This window comes from Cryptotermes secundus, unplaced genomic scaffold (genome assembly GCF_002891405.2).
Source record: "Cryptotermes secundus unplaced genomic scaffold, Csec_1.0 scaffold382, whole genome shotgun sequence".
Lineage (NCBI taxonomy): Eukaryota > Metazoa > Arthropoda > Insecta > Blattodea > Kalotermitidae > Cryptotermes > Cryptotermes secundus.
In genome coordinates, this window is record NW_019744111.1 from 39,822 (window position 1) to 55,972 (window position 16,151).

The 16,151-nt window shown below is 41.0% G+C and overlaps 1 protein-coding gene across 1 annotated transcript in view; it reads left to right on the forward strand.

Annotated features, from left to right (window-relative positions):
* The window catches only part of LOC111874451, a 31,085-nt gene extending 16,132 nt beyond the window's left edge, over positions 1–14,953 (forward strand). The window contains exons 6-9 of the mRNA XM_023869966.2: positions 4,160–4,252; positions 10,514–10,628; positions 13,004–13,116; positions 14,816–14,953. Coding sequence (XP_023725734.1) covers positions 4,160–4,252; positions 10,514–10,628; positions 13,004–13,116; positions 14,816–14,825 — 331 coding nt within the window. The 3' untranslated portion in view covers positions 14,826–14,953. The remainder of the gene's footprint in view (positions 1–4,159; positions 4,253–10,513; positions 10,629–13,003; positions 13,117–14,815) is intronic.
* The last annotated feature ends 1,198 nt before the right edge of the window (positions 14,954–16,151 follow it).

The following is a 16,151-nucleotide window of genomic DNA, read 5'->3' on the forward strand; positions in this document are numbered from 1 at the left end:
ACAACCCTATGGGCCTTCACGGCCTGGTACAGGGAGAGCTTTACTTTTTTTTTTTTTTTTACTTACCCATTTCTACCATGTAGCTGGCCAGCAGGTGGTACATCATCACTAGCAAGCCTGTTATTGGATTTGCACTCTTTTTATACTATACTTAAATATTGATCTTTTTTTTTAACAATTTTATGCTGTATTCATATTGTTATGTGATTCATGACTAGACATGGGGTATGGATTGATAACTGGATTTACTGAACACACATAAATCATAATTACAATTAATTATAATACAGTCACTGATCGCACACTGTACAATTCACTACAGCATGCACTAATCTTCTCACTCTGCTGTGTTTTCACTGCTTGTCACCTGGTAACAGCTCCCAGTACTGTATATTTCTTGGCTTCTGCATTCTACAGCTCCAGTCCACTGGCTGATGCCTTTCTCGTAACTACTCTTCTTTGCCACAATCCCTGCCCATTGTCTCTCAGCCAGTACTGGACTAACTGCTGACGTGGAACTCAGAATTTGACTGCTTGTTCTGAACTGAACTCTTCTTTATAACCACTTTGCATTGACCAAATAGAAAACACAATTTTCAACAATGCCCCTTTTGTAGGTGTGTTAGCAATATGTTGCTTAGATATGAGTTGCATAACCCTGTTGGTCTGTTGTTGCATGCATGTACATTGCGGGCGTTACCTAGCAATGGCTGTTGTTTACAGAGTCGCTGCTTAGGAACAGATCTATACGCCACAATATTTTGATACTTTATTTTATACTTGAATGAATGAATGTATAAGGGGTGGCCCTTCTCAGCCCTTGCACCACGACCTACGGTGGTCTATTGTGCTTCCCCTTTTGATTATCTCCTCAGCAATCCTGCCTTCATTTGAAGCGCAGGATTTTGTACATGGGGGCATCGAAATAGTCACTTGGTTCCATAAATTATTGTCACAAGTGATGTAATCTTAAATAAGCTAAGGCCTCACATTCGCACAGGATATGTGTGTGGCTGTTTCATTTCCTTCTTGACACCTCTCACAAGTGGGACTATCACTTAGTCCCAGTTTGAAGAGGTGTCCTTTAAGGTGACAGTGTCCTGTAAGTAGTTCCACCACCCATCGTAGCTGGTTCCTGTTTAACTTCAACAGTCCCTTTGCTTGCCTGAGTCCAATCAAGAATCCCCAGTATTTCTTATGATTCATATTTGTCTAGTCCCTGATTGTCTTTCTGGCAACTCCTGTAGAGATGCCACAGGCTGGTTCAGGTCCTATGAATGGATGTTCAACTCCAGTCTTAGTCAACTGATCTGCTGTTTTGTTCCCAACAATACCCTCATGCCCCGGCACCCATATCAGTTGTTCAACTCCAGTCTTAGTCAACTGATCTGCTGTTTTGTTCCCAGCAATACCCTCATGCCGCGGCACCCATATCATTTGTACCGCTTTGTTTGGCCAGTTCCGTGAGGGTATTATGGCAATCCCAGACCAATTTTGAGTTGATCTGGTGTTTGTCAAACGCTTTAAGTGCAGCCTGGCTGTCAGATAGAATGTAGATGTTCCTATATGTGTAGTTCCTATCTAAATTCTCCATAATACATGCCTTAATGGCATATACTTCTGCCTGGCATACTGTCGTGTACTGCCCAAGGCTGAAACTAAGTTTCCGCCTTGTGCCATAGCAATACACACCAGCTCCAGTGCCCTTATTTATCTTGGAACCATCTGTATACCAGAGCAGTCCCCCTTTTCTCTCAGGGCTGAAACCCATCTTCCCATTCCCTCCTGTCAGGAAATCTGACTGTGAAGGGTTTTTCATATACATGTCTCAGTATCGTTTTGTCAGACCCCATTTGTAATATGGGTTCTTTTTTCATGTCCTGAGTTATGTATGCATGTCCGAAACTGTCGGATCTAGGTTTCCATTGTTCACTGCACTGGAGACGGTACATTCCTGTCCTGGCCTCTGGCTCCAACTGTAGATACAGTGGGGGGAGTCCAAGGAGTGTCTCCAGTGCAGCTGTTGGAGATGTTCGAATTGCTCCTGTGATACCCAAGCAAGCCAACCTTTGCAGTTTGTTAAGTTCTGCCATGCTTATCTTGAGTTTAACTCAGGGCCACCATACTGTGGCGCCGTATGTAATTATGGTTCTTACATCCGCAGTGTATATCCAATGCACAACGTGCGGCTGCAGTCCCCAAGTTTTACCAAGCATGCTTCTGCATGTCCAAAATGTCTAATAGGCTATTAATGACCTTGTCCAGCTGCTTTTTTTCATGTCAGTCCCTTGTCTAATACTAGACCAAGGTACCTGACATCGCTGGAGAGCTGGATCATCTTATTAAAGAGGTTCGGTTCCTTAAGGCCCTTTATATTTCTCTTCCTAGTAAACGGTATAATTACCATCTTATTAGGATTGATGGAAAGACTCGTTCTTTCACACCATCGTTGGACCATGTACAGAGCTATTTGAAGATGCTCTGATACTGTCGAAAGGAATTTTCCATTTATGAGGATTGCTATGTCAGCATATCCCACTGTATAATACCCATCATCATTAAGTCCCCGCAGGAGATCGTCGATGACCGGGCCTCACAGCAGAGGTGAGAGCACGCCCCCCTGTGGACAACCCCTAGACACATAGGCCCCCAGGGTTTCTCGTGATAATATAGCAGCTATGGTTCTGCTTTCCAGCGTAGCACTGATCGACCTGCATATTGCAGGCTCTATGCCATGCTTTCCAGTGGCCTGTTTGATTATAGAAAATGAGGTTCTATTGAAAGCTCCCTCTATGTCAAGGAATGCTCCTAAGGCAATATCCTTGTGTTCAATCTCACTTTCTATGCATGTTACCACATTGTGTAGTGCACTTTCGGTAGATTTACCTGTTTGGTAGGTTTGCTGGTTTCGGTGTAGAGGATATGTCCTCAACGCCCCGCCCCTGATATGCCTATCCACTGCCTGGTGCCCCGAGGGGATCATTCAAGACACTGGCTAATTACCACCCCAGTGCCATGCAGCCCTCAGCACGATGCCTCACACCTTCGCTTAGGTCATTTGGTCCTGTAGTAAATGCAACCCTCACAAGCCTCCAGTACCAAGAGTGCCTGTTTGGGGGGGGGGGGTATCCCAGATGATAAATGGGAGTGCGACACCAGTTAGTCATGAGGTTGCGGCCAGGGCAACCTGCATGAGAGAGTCACCCCTGGCAGTGGCTTATGAGTTCCTCCATTCCCATCCCTCCACATGGGTTGGTCAGACCGTTTTAGAGTGTTGAGCCCTAAGGCTTGCAGCACCTTATTGGTACTCTAGGGAGACAACTCAAATGGTCGAAGCTGCCCCCTTAGGAGTGCTGTCCCGCATTCGTTCCAGGTACACCGTAGTGATACCCAAGAGTCATTAGGCCACTGCATGGGAGGCTCCGGTCATAATGCCATTGCCCTTTATGGGAACTTAGCCGCCAGCTCCAGTAGGTCATACCGATCACACCCTGAGACTGTTGTTACCCAGTGGGACCACAAGGAGGTGTCCCAACGCTTCCCTGGTCCATGATGTATCCCCACCAAAGACACAGCCGTGGTTTGGCCAACCTCATTGAGTATGGTGTCATTACCACGTGTAACATGTGACCTAAGAAAGTCACAGTTGCCCCGGGATCAAACCCGGGCCGCCTTATTTTATACTTGCTCCTCGGGCATTTAGGCTCATGGAGATGAAACATTTGATTTATGTTGCAAAATATTTTAACTAATTGATTCTATTTCCTCAATATAATGATTAGTCTATTGTCTGAAAAACCAGAGAATTTTGATTATATTCCCAACAGGGTTAAGCTATTTATCTCTTTTTGGCATCCAGATTGACTCTGGGACCCACCCGTACTTCTCTCTGAAGGGTAATGGAAATTGCTGTCTCGAGGTAAAACAGTAAATGGCATGAAGGCAACCAAGTGTTGAGGTTAAGAATGCATGGAACTATACCGCTGCTGCCAGATATATCTTCATGATGTGGTGGTTAATTAAGTACAGGGAGAACTTTACCTTTTACTTTCTTCCATTTAACTTGGTTCTGATGTTATTTTTCAGTTTATCTTATCTCACCCTTTGCAATTTAAAATGACATGGGAACTTAGTTTGTGTGATGTGTCACTGTTTGTAGGTTGAGCTCGAGCTCTGAGGCTGAGACTATAAGTGAAGATGAGCTTTGGGGCGTACCTGTCTTAAGATCAAAGAAGACATGTGCAAAGCTCAGGTGAGTACCAAGATTGAGTATCAATAGACAAAAGTATAGCTGTAACTTTTTCATTTAGGAGTAAGTTGCATAGAGTGTTGGAGGTTTGTGAGTGTTTCATAAATGCCAGCCATGAAAACTTGAGGATGAGCCTCCCTGCCCAGAAGAATCTGCACTGAAATTTCAGAAAATTTTTGTTTTGTGTGAAAGTTACTTTTAATGCCTATCAGATTTCCAGGGGATAATCTCATCCCTCCCTCATCTAAGAATGGCAGAAGAGGCTTTTGGTTTTCATCTGTATCCTAGCAGCAGCAGTAATGTTATTATTTTCAATGTGTATGCCCCTTTGACTGTAGGTTCTTCACCGATCGGTAACACAACTACAAAGGCAGGGTGAAGACCCTACAGTCAAAGTGGTATACATAATGAAAATGATAACACTACACCAGCATGCTTAAGAACTACACAATAACTCACATAGCACTCATGCCACAGGAAATGCTGTGCAAATGAATCCAAGACAAGAGACCTCAAACAAATATCGTTTTGACGAATGGACAGTGACCACAAGAATGACATTGGGGATATTAATTAATTTTATCTAGTTTTATTAATTATAATTAAGAAATAATACATTCACTCGCGATATGAAATTCTGACGTACCATACATTGCAACAATTTTAACAAAAAAGAAGACACCTGATGATGGCCATTTATGGCTAAAACATTTGAGGAAGAAGGGTGGCTAATAATAAGTTGCATCGGAGACAGAAATATATGAAATAGATGATATATTAATGCAGCAGGACGCTTAAATACAATAGTATGATATATCTTGTATATGTTCTCTTAAGGTAACAATAACACAGTATCCATAACAAATTACATACTGTGTCATCAATCTGGCAAGGTGATTAGGGATGATGGCAGGTGGGTAGGTATATGGAAGGAGGCAACAATTTATTGCTTTGTCTTGAGTTTTACTAGTATACACATTAAGGAGATGAGATATTATTCACAAGATCTGGTACAATTCGAACATCATCACTGCCTCTATGAGACCAAGATTCGCACAGAAAAAATGCAACAGCAGTAACTCCTACTACTGCTGCTTGGAATGCTATGTGGTAGATATAACACCCTGTTGGGAGCCTGCCTGTGTTTGGTGGTACTTAAAATTTCATCCATGGAGAACAACCAGAAACACCTTATGCGTGTCATTCCAACCACTTTAAAGAGAGAGATATAAATCTTTGGTGAAAGAAATTACACTGCTTAAAGTGATAAACATTAGTTCTTCACTTCGTCGAATGAAACGGGAGTGAACTTGGCAGAGAATATCATGACATACATGAAGTACTCCAACTACAGATTGTATTTAAGATCTAAAAGTCTGTGATGATGGTATATTAATACAGTTACTGTGTTTTTTGGATATTATTAATTGTCCTGGTTTTTTATGTAAAATACATCATTTTGAAGATTGGAGTCTGTCTCTGTCTTCAAGTAAAAACTTACTCAGTTGGGCCCAATCAATAGAGTGAGTCCCTATTTCCAGACACCAGCACCAATGAACAATAGGCTGTATAAACCAACCACAACATAAACTATCAGCCAGAGTTAAGACAGGATGAAAAATATTTAAAACTCCACACACACACACACACACATGAGGCCTAGCACCTATGTCCATGCATTATTTATCAGCCGGTGTCTGTGAAATCAGTGTTCTTTCAGAATAGAAGTAATCACTAAAGAGACAAATTTTCTGTTTAGTACCAACATAAGAACACAACTTTCTCACATAATCTACACTGGATAGAGTTGTAACTTGTTGACTTCTGCTACTATAAAGGGAGTCCAGATGGGAGAGATATCCAAGCTAGGTTGGCTGATCGGATGATCTACCAGAGACAGGACGGATTCCTTGTATTTTCCATAGGTGGTGTCTGGTTCAGTCTGCAAGACCTTTGCTCCTTTCCAACATATTTTGTGGCCTTCTTCATATACATGTTGGATGAATTTTGATTTTTCGGGCAGACCTTGAGTCGGATAGTATTTGTGCTCCTTAATGTGTACTTTAAAAGTTTGCTTGATTCGCCAATTTAACATCTTCCACAATCACACAGGACATTGTACACACACACTGCGTCATCTACTGGGCATTCCTAACTGGTCCAGTTTTCATCACTGATCACCAGAGATAGTGTGGCAGTCCAAACCTGTTACACTTCTCCATGGGTGCTATGGTCCTCTTTAGCCATTTCAATAGGGTGACTGGTTTATTGGGGAGACTGATTTATTAGCATGTTATGACTTGTTTTACGTATCTGGACAGAAAACAACTGCCATGTTTTTGTTTACATGCAGTTGGGATGACCGGAAGGGTACAAGGTCACCACGGAAGGCAAGTCTATAGTTTCCCTAAGATGTGAATTTTGTTCTGTTGACATGTGTAGCTGTCATAAAGTGTCTTTGGAAAGGTGTAGCTGGACCCTAAACTAAAGAAAATAACCACTCTCACATGTGGTGTTCCAAGTTTTGTACCTTGGGAACTGTTAAATTCTCAAGGGTCATTGTGTGATTGGCTTGCTCTGATTGCATGATGAATCTGGCTAGTTAAAATCAGCCAATTGGAAATGAATTCTTGTCTGGGAGAGAGGCCATCAATTCAAATTCTTCATGGGGGATGAGCAATGCTCCTGCAGGAGACAAGTCTTCAAAAGAAACTTGGCATTTTGAATTGATCGGAGGCAGATATTATTGGACTACACTCTTTGTGTTACTTTAAATTCATCAGTCCTTCACTTTGGATCGTTAAAATTTGATGATAATAAAGGGCCATATTACCCCATGCTTGCAAATGAAGTTATAATATTTCGCTTCTGAATAAATAAGCAGTTTATGGACAGTGAAAATTGTGTTGTTGAGTTTGAGCAGTGGGCTGGCTTCAAGTGTGCACTTTCCGGTTGCCAAATACAGGCAGTGTTCTAAGTACCTTTTGACTATTTTTCCACACAGTCACCACCCCGATTCAGGCATTTGTCCCATTGCACAACTAGTTTGGAGATGCCGCTGTTGTAGAATTTGGCCATTTGAGCTCGGAACCACCACTGGACAGCAGTTTTCGTGCCGTCGTAAATGAACCTCTGGCCTGCCAGGAACTTCTTCGGTGGACCGAACACATGGTAATCACTGGGGGTGAGGTCTGGACTATACGGTGCATGCTCCATAAGCTCCCATCCGAAGGACTGCAGTCGGGCCCGGGGATTCTTGTGGACGATGTGGTTCTGCTCCATGATGCCAGGCCTCATGTGGCAAACAGGATCGCCACCTGACTGCAGTCATTCGGATGGTAGATTATCGAGCATGCCCTGTGTAGTCCAGACCTCATCCCCAGTGATTACCACGTGTTTGGTCCACCGAAGAAGTTCCTGGCAGGCCAGAGGTTCATTTCCAACGACGCGAAAACCGCTGTCTGGCGGTGGTTCTGTGCTCAACCAGCTGAATTCTACAACAGTGACATCTCCAAACTAATGGTGTGATGGGACAAATGCCTGAACCGGGGTGGTGCCTGTGTGGAAAAATAGTCAACGGTACTTAGAACACTGCCTGTATTTTGATTTCCCTGTATGTGTATTATTGTGGCCAAAAAAAATTAGGGGCAAAGACTCTTCGATCTGCCCTCGTACAAAGAAAGAAAGGGGGACAGTAACAATAGTTGGTTTCACACTGTCATACCATCTCTTTACTGATAGAATTTATCCACAAACTGGAAGTACATAGTTGTTAAACAGATACCAAATAATTCCATTACGTTCAGTGCAGTCTTGGTAATCAGCAGTGCACTAGTCCGACACATGAAATAATCCAGCGTCAGATGCCAGACAGGCGTCCATGACCTTGTTCAGGTTTCTGCAGGCAGTAGAATCTGATTTGTGTTAAGTCGAGCTTCATAAACTGATTTATTTAGACTCTCACTAGTACACTGTTTCAGTTCCTCAATACTTTACATTTTTGTACACTACTTTTTATGCAGTGGTGGATTTAATGTGTACCAAAGATGTCCACTTCTGACAAACATACAGGGTTTGTCCGAAAAGTAATGTCAGTGAGTCGATTAAAAAACTTTTATGGATTAGATCGGTGCAACACATTAAAAGGCTTCAAAATAGGCTTCTTCTGCGTCGATACATCGATTCCAGCGAGATTTCTAGGCATCGAAGGCGTCATGGTAGGCCTCCTCCGGAATGTCCTTTAGAGCCTTGGTGCAAGCCTCTTTGACTTCGCCAACTGTCCCAAAATGATGTCCTTTCATGAGAGTTTTCAAGCGCGGAAACAAAAAGAAGTCTGGGGAGCCACGTCAGGACTGTAGGGCGGCTGGGGAACCGTTGGCACCTTTGAATTGGTCAGGAAGCGGGTCACGAGGAAGGCGGTGTGGGCTGGCGCATTGTCATGGTGAAGTTTCCAATCGTCCGCGATGTCGGGCCGGATGAGACAAACACTTCGTTTGAGTCTCTTTAGCACTTCCATGTAGAATTTGGCGTTGATGGTTGTACCATGTAGTACAAACTCACATTTTCGTCGGTGGTGCTTGTTGATGGCCGTCCAGCGCGGGCTTCATCGTCGACCTCTTCACGGCCTTCTAAAAAGGCCCTGTGCCACCGGTAGACCTGATATTCCGACAAACAATCATCACCGAAGGCCGTCTTTATCATGGGAAAAGTTTCCACTGCAGACTTGCCAAGTTTCACACAAAACATGATGGCAATCCTTTGTTCCAAGGAGCGCTGCATTGCGGCTTGCACGGGAGACAAAAACGAGTTTCACGGAAAAGCCTTTCGTCACTCTCAGGAAGTTCGGAGACGACTAAGCGACCGCGGGTTCATAAGCTGACTTCCCCCTCCACCGATCCCAACCGGTCTGAGAGTGCTGCGACATATAGTCACTTCACAATAAAATAACTGACATTACTTTTCGGACAAACCCTGTAAACATAGAGCTTGAAGTTCTAAAGTGGAAATAAAACTTATTAATTTGGCTAAGAGTATGGTGTTAAATGTGCTGTGATATGCAGTATCAGGAAAAATATGGAGAAGATTGAGTGTCTTGTTAAAAAATGCCAACAGCGGCCCCAGTGATAGGAGGGCTCTAAAGTCTGGCGAGTACCCTGAAGTTGGAGTTGCCCTTTACATTTGGTTCTTACATGAACATAATAGACACATTTGTATTTCTGGGGAAATTATTTGAGAGAATGCAAAATAATTTTACAAAATGATCATGAAACAGATGATTTCAGAGCAAGCAGCGGATGGCTAGATAAATTTAAAAAGCGATTTGTAATCCGTTTTCTAACCATAACTGTAGATATCTCAGCTGTTGATCCTTTTGTGAGTTGAAGAACTAGGTCTTGGGCCAGAGCAGGTGTATAATGCAGATGAAAGCGGCCTGTTTTGGATGCTCTTACTCACAAAATCTTTTGTCCACTGAGCTGAAGAAATTGCAGCTGGGCACAAACTGTCCAAAGACCAAACTATGTTCATGCCTTGTCCAAATGCAAGTGGCATGCACAAACTTGAAAAGCTGGTGGTTGGTAAGGCAGCAAAACCCAAAAAGTCTTCCAGTAATGTAAATGAATCGAAGCTGTGTTGGGGTAACATGAGAAGTGTTTACTGAATAATTCCATGAAAGTTTTAGCCATCAGTAAAAATATTTCTTAAAAAGCAAAATTTACCAGCTAAAGCAGTATTAATTTTAGATAATTCTACTGGACACCCAAGTGAAGAACAGTTAAAATCAAGAGATGGTTTGATAGAGGTAATATTCTTACCGCCAAACTGCACCCGACTTCTACAATCAATGGAGGAGAATGTTATACAGTTTGTGAACTCACATTAAAAAAAGAGTCTTCTTTGCAATGTCATAGAAATAATAATAACAAGGGTTTACTGTATATACTTAGTTCTTTCTGTCTTTACTTCCAGGTCAGTATCCCTACTAGGGGCTTACAGAGCTCCTAACATGAATAATTACAATTTTATATCCTTTAAGTGTTAGTTTCTCAAAAAGTAGAGAAGAGTACAAGATTCTGAACTAAATGGTAACAGATATTTCCTGACATTCTTCTGTCAGTTTAATCATGAATGTAATGCTTGTTCATTACTCTCTGTAATGAGAGTGAGTAATTCATGAGTGAATTTCATGTCATGATAGTTGCACAAATGGAAGATTCTCTGTTAACCTTGTAGTTCCTGCATTTTGTCATTGAAATATCATTGCAGGAGGAGGGATTATATTCACAAAGAGAGGCAAGCCATTATCAGTTTCATCAGCAAACACCAATATCATAATTATGTGAAGGGTCGAGAGATTTGGCAGAAAGCAGAGGCAGCACAGGTATTTGTACCATTGGTTTATGAACTAATGAAAAGAGGAAATAATTATAATAAATTTTGTTATTTGATGACACTGTCAGTATTGAGGCTATATAGTGTCAATAATAGGAAGATTAATGAATAAAGAGCAGTTGGTGGATTGAGAATTGGCAGGGCAGACTGAAGTACTCTTAGATGGCTTTGATTATTTGTGCATGTTATTCGTGGGAGATGACATTAAATGGCCTTGATGCATCATTTGATAATGAGTAGGAATCAAAAGACTATGGGTGAAAGCAGACAATGTTAGTATTATAAAAGCTTATGTAACAAATTTTTAATTTTCTCAGTGAATTCTCAATGAGCATTGCTATGGGTCCCCCCCCCCCACACACACACACACACAGATTAAGGAACATCAGATAAATCTTTGAATCTCTGTACACATAACTTAACTTACTCCTTTTGTTCGGTTCTGTAAAAAAAAAATAAAGGTTACTGAGTTTGAAACCTTTTGGAGCATGTTCAAGTAAAACCTATTTAGGGATCGGACAGGTTTCATTTTAATCACCTTCATAATCTGAGGAAATAATATGAAATTAAAGTAGGAAGTCAGCAGGTTCAATGAACTAGAAACTATTCATGACTTATGTTCCTTCAGGCAAATTCCAGGATAGTGCCATAATTACTTCATAATGTTTATAATTCTGTCATTAGTCACTGAAGATTATATGCCCTTGACATGGAACACAGTATTAACATTTGTCATGTGGGAATAAGGAATTTTAAATCTCCTGGTACCATGAAGCTGGATTTATCTTGGAAATATTGGTAAAAGTAAAAAACGGAAAGCTATCCCTGTACCAGGCCATGAAGGCCCATAGGGTTGTGAGACGTTAAGGGTCCCACATTATCTAGACAATCGGCTCAAAGATGGCAGTAAGGTTGTCAGCCTTATGCGCCAGCTGCACTTTACTCCCCAGGAAAATTATTTAATTAATTCCTGGTACTCATTTCTGCTAAGAGGCTGAGTCGTCCCCAGGGTCATAGTGTGGCTGGAAGGATTAGGTCAATTGAAAAAAGTCCAATGACCTCATCAGGACTTGAACCCGCGACCTTCGAGCTTGTAGCACAGCCCCTCAATCAACTACGCTACCACGTGCCCCGGAAATAATGGTACTGCTATTAAAAATGAAGAGCCAGGATAGTGATGGACTATAAGTTGGACAGCTAGAGTTTGATTCCCAGCAGAGGCAAGAGACTTCTCTCTCCTCCACAGAATCCAGACCAGCTCTGTGGCCCACCCAGCCTCCTATCCAATAGGCAGCAGATGTGCTTTTCTGAGGTGTGGAAGGGGGGGGGGCATGAAGCTTTCCACTCACTCTATCTAGTGCTGAGGTGAAGAATGGTGAAACCACCTCTCCCCCATACACCATCTTGACGTGATGCTTAAGTAATTAAGCACATGGACAACTTTACCTTTAACTTTACTGTTAAAAATACAGTGTGTGGTCAGCTGAACCATACCCTTTTACCACTGCAGGAATGCAGGACACAGCCAATTAAAGGTAAGGAAGTTAGCTCAAGCAGTAATATGACTTGTTGTTTTGGAGATGCCTGGTTCAAATCTCAGCTGGGACAACTGTCCTGGCTAAGATTTTCTGTGGGTTTCCTCAGTACATCCAGGTAAATAAGTCAGTATAGTGACTGGGTGTGGGTTGGACAATCGAGGAGTTGGAGTTTGAGTCCTGGTAAGGTGAAGAATTTTCTCTTCTCAACATTGTCCACACCTGTTCTAGGACCCACTCAGCCTCCTATCCAATGGGTACCAGGGCCTTTTTCCCCAGGGGCTAAAGCAGCTGAAGTGTGAAGCTGACCACTCGCCTCCAACTAGTGCCAAGGTCAAAATGTGGTTCTATACATCCACTCCCCTCTGTGCCTTCATGGTGTAGTGCTTAATTAAGTTAAGCACAGGGATGAATTTGCCTTTTTTTACATTTATATCAAGGTAAATGTCAGAATTCTTGCCAGTTCATTCTTCACTGTCATCTAATCATTGACACTACACAGTCTTCAGTTGCTGACAGCATTCTGAAATGAGCCATGAATAGATAACTAAGTAACACTTTTAATAAACCCAGGAAATGGAATAAATGAGTGTTGGAGGAAGGGACAGTGACATCAGCCACACTGTCCTCTGCCATTTTAATACTAGTGTGTTTATTACTAGGGCTGTAGATTGCCATGCTTGACCTATAATTCCCAGGAAGTGATTGATGTTCATGGTGAATACTATATAACTGAAACCAAGATTATTCAGAGTTCATTTGTGATTCCCTTTGTTTCAAATGAATGAGGGTTTGCTACTGTTTTCCAGATTTCTGCATTGTGTTACAGGTTTGTCCTGGTAGGACTTGGCAATCCATGAAGGAACATTTTATTAAGAAGATAATACCGAACATAAAAACATATCATCTGTCCGAAGAAGAAATTTATAAGTTCCAGAAACCGTAAGTAGTTTTGATACCTACAGTAAATTATAACATATATAAATTATAGTAAAACCCCCATTTAAGGTTTCATTTGAGAGCAGTGGATTGGAACACTAAACAGGAAAATCTTAACACTGAAGTAACTGACCTGGGGATCATAGAGATTGAATGTTAAGTGGGGAAAACCTTAAACTGGGGAACACTAAGTAGTTCTGAAGAAAGCAGTCTTCTGGGATTTGGCACCGTGTATATGTGGTGTTAACCGACGTTTCGGAGGAACGTATCGCCTCCATCTTTAGGGTAGAAGGAAAAATATAAGAAATCCTCAAGCGAAGAGACCGCGAGAACCGGTAAAAACAGAACAGTCTCCAAAACGTCGGTTAACACCACATATACACGGTGCCAAATCCCAGAAGACTGCTTTCTTCATAGTCACCGCCATGAAAGCCTCAAATCTTACACACTAAGCAGTTCTGTTGTACATAAAGAACAGTGGCTGTTGCAGTTCTATTGTAATGGGACCCTGTTAAGTTTTCCAGGGGTCAAGGGGTGAGAAGGAAATTCAGGCTCCTTGTATTGAAAAAGTCTTAACAATTATTATGCTGGACATTCAGAGTCCTTATGCTTATCCCTGCCTGGAATACACTGCAGTTGCATCTTGTGCAGGGATTACATTCTGAAGGCGGCACATAAACCCAAAATTGTGTGTAGCCAGTATTACCCTTGAAAATTCAGTACATCACCCACAAAGTACATGCATTTTATATACCTTGTAATATGTCTGTATATAATGTATTATAATAAAGAGTACATATGCAAGTAAAATATACAGTAATTTTATTTTTAATTACATAAAAGTAGAGAGGGAAGGAGATAGAAAAATAGAAGCAGAATACAGTAAACCTGAACACACAGATACTTAAGCATAGTCAGGGTTTACTCTCACTCCAGGCTTATGCTCACTGAGTGGCATGGTGCACAGAATTGTCCATGGTATTTATTAGTATTTCTCTAATTTTTTTTCTTCTGGCAAGTATTTATGCCGAATTTGTTCAAGTTAAATGTGTGTACGATGCAACTATGTAGTTTCCCAAGTAAGTGCTCAATCTGCGGTGGATCATGACGTAACCTGTATTTAATACATATTTACAATAGTCTTCACATAAACACTAAATTGTTGAGAAAGGATTCCTTTGCTCATGTACAACATTTTGAATCAGCTGGCCTTGCCAGTCTTTCAGTATTTTTATGTTTGTTAGTTTCATTACCTCTTCTGTGTCCGTTGGCTGCCCACATGTAACAATTTCAAACCCACTGACAGATTTTCATGAAATTTGGTACCAAGGGACTTTCTTTAAAAATATCAGTTTTGGTCAACATCTTACAATAGTATCAGCCACTTCAGGCCATACATGAAGACTTACGTGTGTTTGTGCATGCACCTCAGTAACACTGATTTTTTATCAAAGGGAAGAATGTTTCAAACAAATATTATACAGAAAAAATGAAACATATTATGCTTGAGGGACTTTTTCCGTGAGTCTTTGGTTTTCCATTCAATTGAAAGGGAGCAGATTTGCCATGTTGTTACATTATGCATACACATCATGATTGTTAGTTTAGTTTCAGAGTAAGGAAAATAAAGTTATGATACTTCACAGGCTTTGTAATAACAGTAATATGTTTGTCTTCTGATTCTTGTGTTTTCCTTATTCAGCTTCCACTGATGATGAAGTGGCTTTCCAGGACAGGAACATCATACCAGCTGTGATACCAGAAATTGTTACATTAACATTTATTTATATAAAAATAAAACTAACTCTTGTGAAAAACAATAAATCTGGTTCTCTTGTTATTTATCCCTTGTTTTTGCATTGCTGTTGGCATTGCAGGTTTCATTTTTTAGAGTTTAGCTCCTTTGGGTTTTTCCCCCTCCCCCTTCTTTTTTCTTTATAGTAGATTTGGTGATCATATGATAATAATTGCTGGTTGAGCTTCTAATTCTAACTATTCTTTGTTGGGTGGTCTTCTTTCCGTGGCTCGTACTATTTCTAATGAGGTTCATTTGGTTTTGATTTTGCGTTCTTCTGTTTTTCCCCTTTGTGTTTCATTTGATTCATTTCTTGCTTGGTGGAGATGAATCAGCTATTCATGGACTTCAAGAAAGCCCGTGATTCAGTTAGGGTCTTTGAGTTTGGGGTACCCATGAAACTTGTTATGCTGATTAAAATGTGTTTAAAACATCTGTGTATAAATATTTGTCCAGTGTGTTTCCTGTTTAAAATTGTTTAAAACAAGGGGTGCTTTACCACCATTGCTCTTCAGCTTTGCTTTAGAATATGCCATTAGGTTGGGCCATGAAAACCAGATGTGACTAAAATTAAGTGGGACACATCAGCTGTTTGTCTATGCTGATGATGTAAATCTATTGGAAGATAACATAAATACCATAATGGAAAGGTCAGAAACTCTAGATTGCAGTAGTAAGGAGTATGGTCTAGAAGTAAATGTGGAGAAAACTGTATGTTGATGTCTCATTCTCATCACTAGAATTGAGGGCAAGATCATGACATAAAGATAGCTAATAGATCCTTTGAAAATGTGGCAAAGTTCATATATTTGGAAATGACAGTAACAAATCAGAATTTGACATCATGAAATTAAGAGCAGATTGAATTCAGGTAGTGCTTGCTACCATTGAGTTCAGAAACTTTTGTCTTCTCATCTGCTGTTTAAAAACAAAAATTATAATACACAGAACTGTAATCTTGCCTGTAGTTTTGTATGAGTATAAAACTTGGTCTCTGACGTTAAGACCATAGACTGGACATACTTGAGAACAGAATGCTAAGAATATTTGTACTGAAGAGGGATGAAATGGTTGGAGGTTGGAAAAAACTGTGTGTTGAGCATCATAATTTGTACTTTTGAGAGGTATAATTAGAATGATGATGCCAAGGATGAGATGGTCAGGACATGTAGCATGCATGTAGAAAGGGGGGGGGAGAAATTAATTCAGAATGAAAGAAACCTCTAGGAAGACCTGAACTTAG